Raw genomic sequence first — 18,528 nt, 5'->3', positions numbered from 1 at the left:
CACCATTTGGAATTCACTCTTGGTTCGCTCCAGCGCCGACTGCCTCCCCGCTTCTGGAGAGGAGATTTATCCTTAAACTCGGTGACAGATGGAGTTGATAGTCTCTCCACGGAAAGCGGGGGGGGGGGGGGGGGGGGGGGGGGGGGGGGGGGGAGCGCCAGTTTTTGACAGGCGGTAGAAGCCCGCGGCCTCTGGCGGCTGAAGGCTGAGTTGCGCCACATTTAAGGTGGCACGCGAGTCCTGCGCTGCTCTGCGGGGCAGCTTTGCTACCACCGGATGGAGGACTGAAATGGGCACTTTCAACCTTGCTGTGTGCCCACTGCAAGGACTGCGTCCAAATGGCAAGGTGGAACCTTCCCTCACTGTTTGATTCTGTTCTTTTTCATTATCGTACCTGTTATGAACCTTTATTACCAAGAAATGGATTAGGGTTGTTTTTTTATTTCCCTTTTGGATTTTAGTCTTGCAATTTGGAACCCAGAGCTCTGCCTGTCAGCTTAGGGCTGAGAAGTGAGGGGTTACATATTATCTCATCAGCATCTCGCCAGTTTTAAGAAGTGTACCACCCTTTTTAAAAGAAGTTTTCCTAAGTGTACCCTTTTTGTATGGTGTGTGTGTGTGTGTGTGTGTGTATGTGTGTGTGTGTCTGTGCATGAATTGTCAAAAGTCCCACGTTCAATTTTCTGGATTATCCTCCCTTGGCCCTCCAAGATCATACTCAAAGAGTGGAACTCTGAAAAATAAACTGACTTCTGAACCTACTCAAAGTCACAGATGGTTGGGGGGTGGGGGGTAACGAGAATTAAGAAAACTGCCTTCCCTCAAAAAAATAAAAAAATAAAATAAAAAAAACGGGGGGGAAGGAGGCAAAAGAACCGAACAAAAAGGCCTATGGCTGAGCCGGATGCAAACAGCTGTCCCTAAGCCCTGCCTGCTGGCTCTGTGCTCGAGCTGGCTCAGCCTCTCCGAGCCTCCTTAAGAGTAGGAGGAGCTCCGGGGCTGTGTCAGGCTCCCTAAGCCGTTCCTTTCAGTCCCTGAATGCCTGAATGTGAGCTGCCCACCACTCTCCCCGCCCTCCCCCACTCTGCAACCCCACTCCAGCGGCTCGTAAAAAAAAAAAAAAAAAGTTTCAACAACAACAGGCAGAACCAATAGCATCTCGAAAAGCTGGGAAAGGGGGCTGAGCGAAGAGCCAAAAGAGAGTGGAGAAAGGAGAAAGCGGGCCGGCTCAGAGCGCGCGGGGCCGGGGCTCGGCGAGCCGGAGGAGCGTTGCTAATGTTTTTGTTTGTTTGCTTTTCCATGCATGCATAATGAGGGGGCACCGCAGCACCACGCGGGGGCTCCCGGCCCACTTTTGTATTTAAAGCCTCGCGGAGAGCAAGTCCCCAGCCGGGCTCAGCGGATCAGCTCCCCGGGCTCCTAGTCACCCGAGAAGCCGCCTCCGAGGGAAGCCTGGGAGCCGCTCCACGGCCGCGCGGAGTTGCTGGTTTCCCCCCGCGTCTCTCGGAAAGAGCTTCCCGGCCCTCAGCCCAGGCCGGGGTCGCCGCGGGCGGAGGGGGAGGGGACGCGGGCCGGCGGGATCGCTGGAAGGCGGGCGGCGCACGGACTCCGAGCCAGGAAGCGGCGCGAGGCGAAGGCGGCCGGCGCTAGCGCGGCGTGGAGCCGGCTGTGGAGGAAAGAGCAGCCACGGCCGCCCCGCCAACAGCGAGCTTGGACGCCGCCGGCCGCACCGCGGAGCAACAAGCGCCGAGCAAAATGCACCCGCGGCGCCTCGCGGTCCTGCAGCCCTGCCGCGGCCCCGCGGCCCGCAGCCCCCCTGGGCGGCAGTGAGCGCGTCCCGCCACTGCCCGGAGCCGAGCGGAGGGCTCCCGGGCTGGGATCTGGACAAAACCACGGCGGCTGTGCATTTCCAGGAAGCCCCTCGCAGGCTGAGCGAGAGCCCACCTTCGGCCGCCAGTGGGGCATCAGCTGGCGGCGCGCATGGATTTATGAAGACACTCATGCAAGAAGTGGGCAGGACTTGGGCAAACTTTTCCACCGGCTCAGCGTCGGCCGCTCCCCGAAACTTCTCTCCTCTCCTCTCCTCGCCCGGCGGCCGCCGCTGCCCGAGATGGTGGCCGCGCTGCTGGCCGGCGGCGGCGGGGCCCGCGTGGGGGCCGTGCCGGGCGCCTGGCTGTGCTTGATGGCGCTGCTGCAGCTGCTGGGATCGGCGCCGCGGGGCTCCGGGTTGGCGCACGGCCGCCGCCTCATCTGCTGGCAGGCGCTGCTGCAGTGCCAGGGGGAGCCGGAGTGCAGCTACGCCTACAACCAGTACGCCGAGGCGTGCGCGCCGGTGCTGGCGCAGCGCGGCGGGGGCGACGCGCCGGGCGCCGTGGCCGCCGCCGCCGCCGCCTACCCAGCCCCGGGAGCCTCCTTCTCGTCCCGCTGGCGCTGTCCGAGCCACTGCATCTCGGCGCTCATTCAGCTCAACCACACGCGCCGCGGGCCCGCGCTGGAGGACTGTGACTGCGCGCAGGACGAGAACTGCAAGTCCACCAAGCGCGCCATTGAGCCGTGCCTGCCCCGGACGAGCGGCGGCGGCGCGGGCGGCCCGGGCGCGGGCGGGGTCATGGGCTGCGTGGAGGCCCGGCGGCGCTGCGAGCGCGACAGCCGCTGCAACCTGGCGCTCAACCGCTACCTGACCTACTGCGGCAAGCTCTTCAACGGGCTGCGCTGCACGGACGAGTGCCGCACGGTCATCGAGGACATGCTGGCCGTGCCGAAGGCGGCGCTGCTCAACGACTGCGTGTGCGACGGCCTGGAGCGGCCCATCTGCGAGTCGGTCAAGGAGAACATGGCCCGCCTGTGCTTCGGCGCCGATCTGGGCAACGGCCCCGGCAGCAGCGGCTCGGACGGGGGCTTGGACGACTACTACGATGAAGAGTACGACGAGGAGCCTCGCCTCGGGGGTGCGGGCGGAGAGCAGCCGCTGGACGACGACGACGGGGTCCCGCACGTCCCGCGCCCGGGCGGCGGCGCTGCTGCGGCGGGTGGCCGCGGGGAGCCGCCCTATGGGCCCGGGCGCCGCAGCGTCAGCGGAGGCGGCCGCGCGGTGTCCCTGGGCGCCGGGACCCCGCTCGCCTCCATCTTGCTGCCGCCGCTGCTGCTGCTCGGGCGGCTGCTTTAGACTCGCCCCCGCCATGAGCTGCGGGAGAGCCCCGCGTCCCGCTCCCTCCCCCGCCCCCCGCACACTCTCCAGCTAGCTCCTGGGGCTGCGGGACTGAGGGGGGTGGGGTGGGGCACCTCCCTCATCCTTTTCCAGGTCGACTCGGCTCAGCCCGTCCACCGGCCAGGACGCTAGGCACTTAGGCGTCAGCTCTCTCCAAGCATCACTCCTTGGACCTCGGCCCGAGCCCCTAAAATGTACCAAGTGGCCCGTTGTGCAGAGGCGAATCTGCAGAAGTCCGGACAACTGTCGAGGAAACATTCTCTGGACCCAACCGTGGTGTCCGGGACTTGGAACGGACGGACCCCTAGGGTCTTCACAGTTCCCAGGAACTTGGGAACCGGGAAGGTGGGGCCCCAGGGTGGAGGAGGAGTGAATGGTATTGGCAAAGGGTCTCACCGTTTGTTAGCATTTTTTTTTTCCTGCAATAGGAAAAAAAATAATGATGGTATGGACTTTTATTGCTTGTGACCATTGAGGACAAAACAATCGTAAGTAAATAGAAGAGTCCCACCTTCATTGCTACCACTCTGATTTCACTTTTTTAGCACGTTTCTTGGGATGAAGGGTTCAAAAATTGCTGATCTAAAAGAGTTACTATGATGTTGAACAATGCAATTCTTTTTTATTTTACGAAGCTCTGTACTGCCATCTATGAAAGTCTCTTTAAGGTGTTTGTTCTGTTGCCATTTTCATTGTTTGCCTCAAGAAATTACATGTTCAAGTATGCAGAGCTTGTATATTGCCTCTGCTCCTATCAGGGTGTTAAACCCTGGTACATCCTATATAAAGTGTGTTAAAACTGGGGTTTGTTACCAGTTGCTATATTTTGTATATAGAATTTTTATAAATTGTATGCGTCAGAAAATAATTTATTTTTAAAAGAAATTAAAAAGTTTTAAAACGAGATGTTACTCCCTTTTCCCCCTCCATATGTCACCAAGGATCCAAACCCACAGTCCATTTTGAAGTGTGCTCCATTTAGAACCATCTTAAAATGTACAGTGTATTTTATAGATTTGAAGTAACATCCTTATTTTCCAGAGAATTTATGGACATTGTAGAAATGTATAAACACATTTCCAAACTGCCTTAAACATTGTATTTTTATAGACATCATTTTTAAAAGTCTTGTGTTTTAAATAACTATGGCTTTGTGTATTTTTTGTTACTTGTTTTATTAAAAATGTGTACATCAGTAAAGAGTTTAAACAGTGAGCATGGTGTGGTCGCTTTCCAAAATTACACTGTGGTTAACCCCATAATGGGTGAGGAGGGGTGGAGAGGGGACACTGGGAATTCATCAACCACCAGTTGAAATTAAAATGCAGTGCAAGACAAGAAATGTGGGCTCTTTCTGCCTTTAATTTAATGATCAATTAGACATCTGTCAATGAGCCAGCTAAAAAGATAAGTGGCCAATGTCTTTTAGTTTCTGCATTTGTGGAGAGAATTCACAAAACTCTTCTGAGCATAATTTGGGGATAACCCAGGCATTACATTTTCCCCTCCCCTTTTTCCACAGGGACCACCCCCTGCCCAGTGCCTCCCCCTCCCCCTTTTGTCCCTGACCCCCAGGAGTGTTCTTTCTGACTACTGGACATTCTCATACAATCAAACATACCAATAACATCTGTTACCAATAGGTCCTAGGAAACATATAAGGCTCAATACTTCAAAGTCATTTTCACACTTTGGGTGGGAAAAAAAAGGGACAAAATTTTGTTACAAAACATTTCAGGCTGGCAAAAGAAAACACCAGGGAGAGGAATAATTAGCAGAACTTGGAATATTGTTGGGAGGAGTTGTTTAGCAGCGGGCTGAAGGCTGGGTTTCAGCCAGAGCTGCTGATCTACACTCAAACGCCCTTAGATAAATAATTACACTCTTAAGCTGTGTCGAGTGCTGATACACTTGACCTTGTAAATAGAAATGTTTGCAGTAGGAATAAACTCCGGCATTGGAAAATCTTTTAAACATTAACACAAAAGAGAGCGCTCTGTCCTCTGGGGATTTGAGCCTGAACCTTGCCAAGCTAGGCACTTGCAAGGGGGGAAAAAAAGTTTATTTATCTTCTATTCCTGGTGTTTATTTAAAGCTTTTCATTTTAAACGCAGTGATTGGAAGGCAAGTCAGGAGTTTAAAAAGTCACCACAAATAAACTTTGTCTAAGGGGTCGACAGATTAGCAAGATCTGGTGTCTCTTTATTTGATATTAACATGTGCTGAGAAAACATAACCAGATTTCTCTGCTGCCTAAAGTAATTAAAGCTAGGCCCCTTCCAACTTCCTCTCACCCACTGTCCCCCCCCAGGCTCCCCCCCAACTTTCAGGTTTCTGCTTCTAAGGAACCCTTTCCCCAGCTTTCCTGGAGGGATTGCAGGAATCCCCTGATGCCCTAAAACCAAGATTTCTCTATGCATAGCATTGAAAAGTCTAAGATAGTGGCTGTTTCAGACTCAAGCCTAAGAGAGTGGTGTATGTTTGGAATCTCCAGTCACCTGAATGGTTGAGTAAACATATTGTTAAAACAAAGCTGCCAGCATTATTTCTTTGGGATTTGAACAAAAGGTACTCCCAGAGACTTGTAAATGAAATCAGCTTTCTTTACAAAATGACCAGGAGTCATTTTGTAAAGAAATTGTTCCGCATTTGTCCTTAAATATATTTAAATCATCTCCATCTCATGTTATTTTAACACATTCTTGACTAAAAGTTAAGTCTTTGTCCCAGTAAAAGGCCCAGTTTTCTGCAGTAAGAAGTAAAAGGCATTAGCACTAGAAAAGGCTCGATAATTAACTGCTACAATAAACTCACGACTTGATTTTACAGGGTCCTGTCAAAAGCATCTGCCTGGAATAAATCAACACAACTCTTGGGGAAGAGAGGACAGGCTTTATGCTTTCTTCTGCGGAGAAAGTGAACATTGATCTGTGGTCTATTTTAATTTAGACAATTATACACTGGAGCCCAAGGTCTCCGAGTTTCCCTCCACATCTAGGGACTCCAGAGCGAACTGGTGAGAAGTTAGGGCCCTTGGACCATTTTGGCCCTTGGTTTTTATGTTGCCATCTGCTTCTAGACAGAAAGGATTGTTACAGATGTTGACATCTGTAATATGTTACACTCTCCAGGGAACCCTTTGGAATTTTGGACATTTGGCCATCTCAAATGTCTAGCCTGGAAGTATCATTAATGAAAGGAAAGGTATTTCTGCTTTTCTTGTGAATTTTATCCCAACCCAACTTCCCACAGAAGCCCTTCCAAGGCAAGAGAGGAGCCCCTTTTGGGTTTCATGTAAAAATCATGTGTCCTCGTGGCCTTTCCCATTTCCCCAGTTAGAAGGTTTGAATTCTCAATGACAGTTTATTTGTCTTTGGAGGCACTTCAGTGACAAATGTTTAAGGGAGTGTGGGACAATGGTGGAGAACAAGGGAGCAGTTCATTGAACTGACAGTGACCATACAGTAAATAGGAGGAGGTCCAGGCTTCACTGCTCACCAGAGCACACAGCCATGCTTTTGTATACAACCACAATGGACAGAGCATAAGGTCTGTGTTTATTTTTGAACATTCTACAGCAATGCACTTGAGCAATGCACGTGTGTAAAGTGGAAAATGGCTGTGGGGAAGTGAATACTTCTAAGTAGCCGAGCATCTCTGCATCCTTCAAATGTCCTTGAGAATGGAAGCCTCTCTCAGCTTCGGTTGCCACAAATATAAGGGACCACTGGGCCCTAATATATCTGGAGGGTATCACCATTCTGCCATAGGGGCCATGTAAACATAGAAAATGACATATCTGCTTTGCAGTGTAGGATAAAGATCTAGAGCTAGAAAACCATCCAGTGGGGTTCCTTCCTCTCTTCCTTTTCTCTTGTTCACACTTTCATTCCATCTCAGCAACATGATGTAATCCACTACCAAAAGAACCCCCAAATTCCATTTGAACTTCAAGACACCAAAAACCACACTGAAATTCTACTTCCAAACTCATTTGGCTTTGCATTGGGAGTTTCTTTTTCTTTTTTCCCCAGTCATGGGGCGTGACCTCAAGACTTGAACATTGTCCCTTAACTTTTCACTCAAGGCTGTTGCTCTACCACTTGTGCCACAACTCCATTTTTTGGCTTTTTTTGGTGGTTAATTGGAGATAAGAGTCTCATAGTCTTTCCTGACCAGGCTGGCTTTGAATCACAGAGCCACCAACTCCTGACTGCATTAAGAGTTTCTGAAGTTCACTATGGAATATAACCTCATGTACCTCTTTTCAAAGCTGGAAAAAGGAATGCATTATTTGTTTTTTGACCTCTTACACAAAGGAACATGGGAAATGTTGTCAATGGACCCAGTTGCAGCTACTCAAAGCAGATTTCTGGACAGCATCAAGTTACAGACACCGTGTGGCCAGGGCACTTATGCAAGGCTCGAGTTTCCAGTGGCCTTCACTGCTGGTGCCTAAGCTGGACATTACTGTATCCTAGTTGAGAAAGAGCCTCGGAAGACACTTGAAAAGGTTCACCCTTGACTATGCCAGTGACATAAGTAATGTTCCATTAGCATAAATACCTCCTAAGACATGCATTTAATCAATTTCTAAAATACCAGAGTGATCTACTACAAAATAGTGGACTGTATACACTATATTTTGGCACAAAGATGGTCATTCTCCCACTAGTAACCAGGGGCTCTAAATAAATGATTTCAACAATGTTTTATTAAAGGACGACAAGAGCCCTCGAGCTGCATTAATCGGGGAGAAGTCGAGTGGCACTTTTGTTATGGAAATGTTAAGCACATAATAGCAAGGCCAAACAATGTGCAGCCACTTCATTCTTTCAGCCACGCTGACACCTCTTAAAGAGGAGCTGCAGGGAAGGATGTGGGAAAGATCTGCTTGCTCAGGAAGCTTTCAGCTCATATTTGGGAGAGCTACCTCCAAACCCTGCTGAATACATGGCTCCCAAGCCAGGAGGGCTGCTGAGATAGACACAATGGTTTCTGTGCTTTGTTTAGGAGCTCAGGTTCCCTAACAAAACCCCAATGTGGACTTTGTTTTTTGGACCTAGTATTTACCAAAATAATATTTTGCTGAGTTTGTAGTCATTGAGTTCAATGTGATCAAGTTGATCAAAGGCTCTGGGACTCTCCAAGGTGTTGGCATATGCCACAGGGGGCTGGGACTTGGTCTCCTTCCACAGGCACAGGCAGCTGCTAGCTGCACACAGGTGATAGAGGTTCATGTCATAAAGGACATCTCCAATCTGCAACCCAAACCAAAGGGATAGTAACTGTTTACAGGCTTTACTGCAAACTTTGTAGTCTCTGGCAACCAGTATGTATCCTTACAAGTAGGTTAATAAGTGAAACAGGATTTCTGAAAGTTCTTGATACTTGGATAGACAAATATCTCACAAGTTCCTCTTACTGTATATTTTATCCACAATGGTATTTTTAAAGTCTCAAAAATAAAGAAAATTTTAGTGAGATGTAAACTTGCTTCATAGGCCATTCTTTCCTCCTTTCCCTCCCTTTCTTCTTCCCTTTCTCCCTCCCTCCTTTACTTCTTTCTTTTTCTTCACCTTTCTCTCTTCCTTCAGTCTTCCATCTTCCTTTATTCCCTACCTTTTCTCTATTCTTTCCCTTTCTTTCTTTCTTTCCCCATGCCCTTCCTTCTTCTTTTCCTTTCCCCTTTTCTTCCTCCCTTCCTTCTTTCCTATTTCCATCCCTTCTTCCCTCCTCCCTTCCCTCCCTCCTTCCCTTCTTCCTTCTTTTCTTCTTTCTTCCTTTCTCCTTCCTTCCTCCATTCCTCTCTCCCTCTCCTCCTCCATCCCCTCTCTTCTGTCTCCCAACCTTTTTCTCTCCTTCCCTCCTCCCCTCCCTCTTTCCCTCTTTCCCCATTTCTCCCTCACTCACTCCCGTCCTCTCTTTCTTTCTTCCTTCCTTCCTTTCTTTCTTTCTTTCTTTCTTTCTTTCTTTCTTTCTTTCTTTCTTTCTTTCTTTCTTTCTTTCATTCTCTATCTCTCTTTCTTGCATGCTTTCTTGCTTGCTTGCTCTCTCTCTCTTTCATTGTTATTGTTTTGATATATCTCACTATCTAATCCAAGCTTACCTCAAATTCAAAATCCGCCCATCTCTGCCTCATAAGTGGAATGCTGGGATTGCAGGATTGGGCCACCATACTCAGCTAGATAATTCTTTTCTGACAATGTTGTTCTTCTACCTCCAGTTTTAACTTACTTTTTACTTATTGGATAGTTTTTCCCCATTTGGAACAGTTTTTCTGTACCATGCTGAAGTTAGCTTTTGTGATGATAAAATTTGTGTCTTTAATTAACAGGTGGTAGCATCCATAAATAACTTTCTTGGGCATTACTGAGAGTCAACCCATGTACTGATACCCTGAGGATTAGATGTGTGTTTTTCCTGGATGAAATGATGGTAGGACGGGGATGCTGACACACAGAGATGCTTTTAACCCACACAGAAAGCACAGAAGAGGGCACTGATTTCTTGGGGAAGGTGACACTGAAGCTGAGTCTAAAGACAAAAATTGGAGTGAAGCTGGCAGAAAGAAGTGGAAGGCATTTCCATTCATGGAGACTGCATGCCCAAAGGCAGGGAAGGCTTAGAACAGCATATTGTGGCATGTGTGTGCATGTATGTGTGACCACTTATTACCCAAGTATAATGTAGGAAGTGGCAGGGATGGGCTTGAAAGGTGGTGTCACTAGTACTGGACTTTACCCTCTACCGTGTGAAAGACAGGCAACCCCTGAAGCCTCTAGATTTTCAGTTTTTTGAGCAAAAATCCATTAAGGTTTTACAGGATAAAGACCAGAGGTGGGAGAAACATTAGGAGGATGCCTCAGGATCCAGTGACCAAACTCACAGACTAGGTACTTAGGGGGACAAGACAGATTTAAGACATTGCCATTGGTCAAATGAGTGTATACCAATGGAAGGGGCCAATAATATGACAGTTGCTGGGTTTCAAACAGAAATGACTAGATAATGTCTTCTTTGGTTCCAGGAAAAGAAAGGTAGAATGCAAGTAATGTTTGAGGTTTGGGGTATCCAATTGGTGATATACAGTAGGAAACTAACTATAGTTTTGTATTTTAGGGCAGGAGTCAGACTTCAATTGTAGTCATGGGTAACTAACTCTTGAGAGTGACTGACCCATAGAAAGAAAGGCAAAGACATGTAGAAAGAAGATGAGAGATGCAAGAAGTAGTCCCCCAGTAGGGAGAAAGAAGGTCAGACAGGTCTGAGGAATGGGAATAGGAAGTTTCTACACACAGACAGCTAAATATCAAAATGCTCAAGAGATTGGTACTATGAACAAATCTTAACAGCAAGACAAATCCACTGATTTTCCAAGAAAACATAAGTGAAAAATATAACATAGCAATATTAATCACAATCAATCACAACTATATGATTGATTAAAAACTTACCAAGACTACCTCACTATGTTAAAAGTCATAGTAACCAATGCTAATCAACAATATGAAGTGAGCAGTATAAATCAAGTACAGTGCTGTGCACTTGATGTGATATACATCCAATTTTATAAGCATCACAGTAATTTCACAAGTCATAATTGTTATTGCTACTACCATTTAAGAAATGAAGGAACTCATGCTTAGAAACTTGACCAGTGCCATTTAATAAATATGCTGGTAAATAAACAGTGCTTGCATTAAGAGACTGGCATCTTCATTTTTATAACATATTTATTATCCAACTGTAGAAAGCATGAAGAGTCCATGAATCTTTGAAATCTTGGGACAAATTCAAATGAGTTTCCACCATCATCTACAGACATGCAATCTTAAGACTGTATATTTGATGAGTGCGAGCATCAAATTATGCAAATTTATGCAAATTACGATGGCTGTTATAAGTTACACAGGAGGCCCACATCTGAGGACTGAGGTTGAAAGCCAGCTCAGTCAGGAAAGTCTGTGAGACCTTATCTCTATTAGCCACCAAAAAGCTGGGAGTAGAGCTGCTGCTCAAAGAGTACAGCACTAGCCTTGAGCAAAAAAAGGTCAGGTATAGCTCCTAGTCTCTAACTTCAAGCCCCAGGACTGGCACAAAAAAGAAAGAGAAAAAGAGAGAGAGAAAAAAAAAGAAAGGAAGGAAGAGAGAAAGATAGAGAGGATGGCTACAATGTCACCAAATGAGAGAAAACACTCTATAATGTGGTCTGTTGTTGAATAATGTCACTGTGAGACACATCATAGAATATATGAGAGGAACATGCTTTAAATGTTAGCAGTTAATGCATAGAAGGATTTTTATTTTCTTCCTTATAGTTATAAATACTTTCAGACATCCTGTTTTTCATAATTAAAATGACTTTTTTGTAGTTAGTTTTGGCATTTGAACTCAAGGCTTTGCACTTGCTAGGCAAGCTTCTCTACTGCTTGAGCTATACTTACAGTCTTTTTTACTTTATTTAGTTTTAGGTTTTTGGTTTTTGTTGTTTTTTTTTGTTGTTTTTTTGCCAGTCCTGGGCCTTCAACTCGGTCTGAGCACTGTCCCTGGCTTCTTTTTGCTCAAGGCTAGCACTCTGCCACTTGAGCCACAGCGCCACTTCTGGCCATTTTCTATATATGTGGTGCTGGGGAATCGAACCCTGGGCTTCATGTATATGAGGCAAGCACTCTTGCCACTAGGCCATATTCCCAGCCCTACTTTATTTAGTTTTGAGACAAGATCTTATGTGATGACCTTGTCATCCTTGACTGTGATCCTTTTATGCTATCCTTAGATGGAATGACAGGTGCATATCACCATGCCCATATTTTTCTGTTGAGATGGAGTCTCAGGACCTAATTTTCCTTCTGGGCTGGCCTGAAATCTCAATCCTCTCAATCTCATCCTCTCTTGTAGCTAGGCTGATAAGCTTAAGCCACTAGCATCCAGATGTAAAATGCCTTTACATAGTAAGGTTCAGAATCATAAAGAAGAAAAAGCAAAGTGTAGAGTTAGCACCTATGGTTGCTATCCCTTGTTACCTGACTCAGAGGTGTGAGCCCTATTAGGTATTTGTTCCATGGGCCTCAATTCTCATCATTTAATTACATTTATTAATTTAATTTTAAATTAAAAATACCTTGAAATTGTACAAAGAAAGGGGTTTTACTTCATCATGTCATTTTATGAGTACAATATAACTTGATCAATGTCACCCTTCCATCATTATCCCCATGTCGATTAAACTCACCTCTTTTCAGTTTACCTGGTTCCATATTCATATATGTACACATGTTCATCTGCCACATCTGACCTCCCTTCTCCCCTGCAAAACATGTTTCATCTTCCTTAAAGTCACTTTGTTAAACTGTAAGTTAGTTGTTTTAAAAAATGTATATTTGAAGCAGAGAGCACAACTGTGAGATTGTTACATTTGTAAAAGGTTATTGTAGATACAAATAAATCTTAGCATAAAATGCTATGACTCTCAAGAGACTGCTTATTTATCTGTTTATGCATCCACTCCTTCAATCCATATTTACCAACCACTGTGCTATAGGGAAATGACAGGCAACCAAATACCTTTCTTGACTGCTTAGTGTGGGTCAGCCAGAAACTTGCTTTCCTGAATCCCACTCACACTGTCTACTAGAGAACGTCCACTTTTTAATTCCTACACATCTGTTAACTGGGAATTTTGTGGACCTTTCCCTTCACTGGTAATAATTAGCACACATCTAGGATAATCCTAGCAGAAGATCACAATAGCTCAATAGCTATGTACATATGAACACATAAGATGATGCTCTGTGAAATGAGCTCCAAGTTATAGAAATAAGTGGTTTATCACTGTTATTTTCAATGTACCATGTGAAATCATGCCATTTTCTTTTGTCTTTCTTCCCCAGCGTTTTACCTCTGATGTCACTGTTACTGATTTTGGTACCCTGGGTATTGTATATGTGTTTATTGGAACTAGGGAAGGGAAGGGGAGCATCAAAATGGCAAGACAAAAGGTAAAAGGTGAACCAATGCAACAGCAATACTTACAAAACTATATGCCTTAATCCAACTGTACAACTCATGGAGGGGGGGATGAGGGGGAAGGAGGGAGAGAAATGAGGGAGGAGGTAACAAGTTGGATAAGAAATGTACTCATTTTGTCTAACATATGAAACTGTAACCCCTCTGTACATTACTTTGGCAATAAATAAACTTTTTTTTTTTTTTTTGCCAGTCCTGGGGCTTGGACTCAGGGCCTGAGCACTGTCCCTGGCTTCTTTTTGCTTAAGGTTAGCACTCTGCCACTTGAGCCACAGCGCCACTTCTGGCTTTTTCTACATTTGTGGTGCTGGGGAATCGAACCCAGGGCTTCATCTATATGAGGCAAGCGCTCTTGCCACTAGGCCATATTCCCAGGCCTAAATAAACTAATTTTAAAAAGAAGAAAAAAATACCTTTTCATTTTCCTAAAATATAACTTAAAACCTAGCCTATATATTTAACTATTGTTTTCTATTAATGCTTAATGCTAAATCTGTTTCTTTCCATCCCTACTAAAGAAAACAGTATGTTTTCCTAACTTCCCCTTTCCTGTTATCCCTATCACATTCATGTTGTATCATTCAGATTTTTCAAGTAATTTCTAATATTAGTACCTGAATTATGCACCTCTCCATTCTTAAGTTGCAGTCTTAACTCTCACTATCTCAGAATAGAAACTTGGTTGGAAAGAAGATCATGGTAGGTAGAATTAATTAAGTTGAAATAAGTCATACTATAGAGGAGCAAAATAACTCATGTCCTTGCTTTGGAAAAGGGCAGCTCACACATAGACTCACAAACACACAGAGCATATATGGCTGGGGAAAGGAGAGACTGAGGTGATACTTCCACAAAGCAAGATGTGTCTAAGACAACCGGAAGTCTCCAGAAGGAGGGGAGAAGCCTGCAACACATACTACCTTGAAGCCCTCAGAAAGAGCCACCTGGCATCACTTCCATCTTGCTCTTCCAGTCTCAAGTTACAAGGTAATTCCTGTTGATTAAGTTGCTATATTTGTGGTACTTTGTTGCAGAGGATCCAGCAAACCAACACAGCAGATTTGAAAAGAACTTAGATTTAGTGGTGTAGCAGGGTTGTACTTAAAAATTCTTTCTAGGGCTGGGATGTAGCTCATTGGCAAAGCGCTTGCCTACAAGTGCAACGTCCTGGGTTCCATCCTCAGTACCAAAAAAGAAAACACACAAAAAATACAGTTTAAAAAAATCCCAACCAAAAAAAATTCTTTCTAGCATATATATTTTAAGGCTTCACTTTAAAGAAAGTATATTTCCCCTAAATATATGATCACATAACCACATCATAATGCCTATGGCACCAGCTTCCTCAAAGACATATTTATATTAACAGTGGTTGTATCTTTAATCTGTTAGGTGTGTGTGTGTGTGTGTGTGTGTGTGTGTGTTTGTGTGTGTGTGTGTGTGTCTGTCTGTCTGTCTGTGTCTGTCCATACTGGGGCTTGAACTCAGGGCCTAAGTGTTATCCATTAGGATTTCCATTTAAGGCTAGTCCTCTATCACTTGTACCACTGCTGTACTTCCAGCTTTTTAAAATTTTTTTCTTATTTATTGTCAAAGTGATGTACAGAAAGGTTACAGGTTCATACATTAGGCCTTGGGTACATTTCTTGTACTGTTTTTTTTTTTTTTAACATGGTTAATGAAGATGAGAGTCTCATAGAATTTCCTACCCGAGTTGGCTTTGCACAGTGATCCTCAAATCTCAGCCTCCTGAGTAGTGAGGATTATAGATCTGAGCCACTGCCACTTGACTAATGTTTATTATTTAGTAGTATATAAAAAAATTATCTGGGAGCTTGTCCTAAATGTAAATTCCTGGGTTCTGCTCTTATACCTACCGAGTCAGAATCTCTGAGGGCTGAGGCACCAAGAATGAGCATCTTTGTCTCTATCAGGAATCCTAGGAGATGCTCCTGTTTCTCACACTGAGACACACTGACAGAAGCCAAAGGATTCATGAACTGTTATATCATCTATTTGGTGAGGTCTTAGTCTACCTTTGTGTGCTATAACAAAATATCAGAGTAACAGATTAAAACACACACACACATACACACACACACATTTTATACAGCTCCAGGGCTGAGCAGTCCATATTGAGGAGCCTCATTGGGTGAACATTTTTCAGTTGTATAATTGTGGTAGAAGGAAGGAGGGCAAGAAAGAGTTCATAAGAGAAGGAGAGGAAGAGGAAAAACTCATTCTTACATCAGTAACCTATCTCTAGGATAACTAACCCATTCCTGAGACAACAGAATTAATCAATTCATCAGGACAAAGCACTCAAGACCTAATTGCTTCTTAAATCACCTTTTGACACTGTTACATTGGAGATCCACTTGCCAATACAAATGTTTTGGAAATGTGTTGAAGTTCTAAGGAGAATTTTGAAATCCCACTACAAAAATAACATACCTTCTAGCTAACATCTTTAGAAATATCCCCCCAAATACTTTAAAATTTTAAGCTACAATGGTCTTATTAGAGAACTCCACAAAAATCACATCATTATAGTTTAATGAAGGAGAAAATTACTTCTAATCGAGTTTCTTGGGGTATGCGGGATGGGGGGGGATTGCACACATGAAACTATACTGGGGCTTGAAGGCCCGAGTGCTTGCTATCCTTGAGCTCTTTCTGTTCAAGGGTGGTACTCTAACACTTTAACCTTAACTCTACTTCTGGCTTTGAGTGTGTGTGTGTGTGTGTGTGTGTGTGTGTGTGTGTGTGTGTGTGTGTGTGTAGCTAATTGGAGTCTCACAGACTTTCCTGCCCCCAGCTGGCTTTGAACCACAGTTCTCAGATTTCAGCTTCCTGAGTTGCTAGGATTACAGGCATGACCCGCAGACACCTGGCCTCCAATTGGGTTTCTGTTTCCAGACAAAGCAAGAATCAAGAAGAGCAAGCAAACTAATTCATTTATTCAGCTCACAATCTTGAAGGGAAAGCCAAGGGTAGATGGGAATTCCAAGGGCTTACTTATCATTCACTGCATTGGGTCTCAGTCTTCCTAGAAAATAGATGTGTAATGATATTTTAAAATGCATCTATGCATATATCCTTATAAAAATCCAAGCATTTTTGGAGAACAAAAAGAGAAACACTAACTGAATGACTTATATATCAGGTTAGAGATATAAAAGTCTACGGTTTCTGCTTTGTATGGCTGAGCCATTCTTTCATGCATTTGTAAATCTTAGCAAAACTCTATTTGTAAATCTTAGCAAGGAGGAGAGAGTTGAAGGTTGGATGGTGCTAATTTACACTGTTAGCAGGCAATGTCCAAAATGGAGATAAGTTTCTGACATGCAAGTGATCCTGTCCATTCTGTGAGTGCTTTAGGAAGATTGAATTTCAACTGAAGATTTGATCCCAGGTTTGCCAACAGGATGGGAAGGTGCTAATAAAAGAATTAACATTCCAAACTACTTAAAAAAACCAAGACAAGAAGAATTAGAATTCCTTCTCAGAACAACTACTAGTTTGTTTTGTTCATCAATAAAATTTGGGAGACAATCACATTGCATAATACACTGTATTTTTACGAGGGTGATTTAATTTTGATGGAAATACCAAGATAGCTACTTCAGTAGACTCTATATTAAAATCTAATATGATCACAATGATGGGAAACTATTTTTGTCAGGATTTTTACATTTTCTTTGAATATCCATAACTGAGAAGTTGTCAAAATCCAGTGCTGGATTTGAAAATAGAACTTTAGGGGGAAAAGTAGCAATCATCTACTAGACTGTGTCTGCTGTAAACAGGAAGAGACAAACTGTATAATTTAGCAGCAAATGCTTGTTTTTCTTCTAAGTTCCTAGTCTCCTATTTCAGGGTTTTGTGTGGAGTTTCTAGGAAGAAAGATGAAGACACGGTTCCTACACCTATGGCCATGTTAAAAGGATACAACATGGCTATTAATAATTGTATTACTCCTCTATTATTGCTAAGAATAATGATGGGCTGGAAGCATTGGCGCCCAAGCTGAATTTATCCTGAGATGTTTTCAATTAACTCTTGGCACTGGTGCGAAGGCATCAAACCTTTCCCAGGCTGAAATATGGAAAATCTGCAGGGAACATCTCAGCAGGAGAGGAATTTCATTAAGACAAGCATGTCATAATCTTAGGACTTCTGCTCTCTCTTTAAGCCTCCCTATTGATAAGGAATCCCAGGCGATTTTTTATGGATTTGTAGAGAGAAATGATTTCATAAGATCTTCACAGAGAGGTTGTTTTGGCCTGGGATTTTGACAGATTATCTGCTTGCTGATGAAAAAAGAGGCAGACATTTGGCTTTACATGTAACTGCTGGACATAGAGCTCAACTGAAGGATGAGGCAGCTGCATCCTGTGACATCTGCTTTTGGCCGAGCCTCTGTGGGACACCCAGCACATTTCCCCAGGTCTCTAAAGTGACCCACTGTTACAAGCTGTGTTCTCAGTGACTTGCTTGGGAGGTGAGAGGCAGCTTTTTGAGGGGTGTGATCAACAGTCAGTCTACCAGCTTTTCCATTGGTGAGGGACATAGTGGGGATGATCTGAAGATTTGGGGAGCTACAGAGATTTCCCTAGGAATTTGTAAAATGCACATTTTTGCCCTCCACCTCCTACCTCAATTTAATTTTACATTCTACATAGAAATCAAATATGTCCTGGGAAAATAAAGAGACTCTGTTTCCCTGCATGTGAAATCACCAATAGCAGTAATATGGAGTCAGAAAGGACCGGGGATGACAGAAAAGATACATGTGAAATGCCAGGAAGCAATAGTTCTTAAAACAAGCTAATAACATGATTTTCTTGTCATATTAACAAGCAAAATATCAAAGCAGGCTCTAGCCATGCCAGTACTTGGGCTAACATAGGGGATCTTCAGTTTGAGGTCAGCTTAGACTACACAAAGGCCAGGTCTACAGAAAAAAGCAAAACCATCAAAATGTTTGGCCAGTACTTTTCAAAAATAGGGAAAGTTAATCTCAGAGAGATACGACAATGAACTTAATACGTCCTGGCTGGAATACTGAAACACACAAGAAAGTACTAGGTATAAACCAAAGAAATATGAGTTAACTATAGACATTAGTTAATAACAAGCATGCCCACATTGGTTCACTGATAGTCACCGATGAAAGACATTAATAGAGGTACAAAGTGGATGAGGGATATGTGGAGATTCTAATCCATTTTTTTTTTGTTGCAAATCTAATGAAGAATAAAGCCCACTGAAAATAAACAAACTTGGAA

At 44.3% G+C, this 18,528-nt stretch overlaps 1 protein-coding gene across 1 annotated transcript; it reads left to right on the top strand.

Moving 5' to 3' along the window:
- The first annotated feature begins 1,432 nt into the window (after nucleotides 1–1,432).
- Gas1 (growth arrest specific 1) lies at nucleotides 1,433–4,423 on the top strand. Its single transcript, XM_048330794.1, has one exon. It carries the CDS (start codon nucleotides 2,111–2,113, stop codon nucleotides 3,164–3,166), a length of 1,056 nt encoding a protein of 351 aa, XP_048186751.1. The 5' UTR covers nucleotides 1,433–2,110; the 3' UTR covers nucleotides 3,167–4,423.
- Nucleotides 4,424–18,528: the final 14,105 nt, after the last annotated feature.

This window comes from Perognathus longimembris, chromosome 1 (genome assembly GCF_023159225.1).
Source record: "Perognathus longimembris pacificus isolate PPM17 chromosome 1, ASM2315922v1, whole genome shotgun sequence".
NCBI classification, from domain to species: domain Eukaryota; kingdom Metazoa; phylum Chordata; class Mammalia; order Rodentia; family Heteromyidae; genus Perognathus; species Perognathus longimembris.
Note: the sequence above shows the minus strand (reverse complement) of the source record. Positions and strands in the feature narration are given on the sequence as shown.

What these genes read in the sequence shown, in the direction of transcription:
- Gas1 (XM_048330794.1), top strand. Translation starts at nt 2,111, where the DNA reads ATGGTGGCCGCGCTGCTGGCCGGCGGCGGCGGGGCCCGCGTGGGGGCC.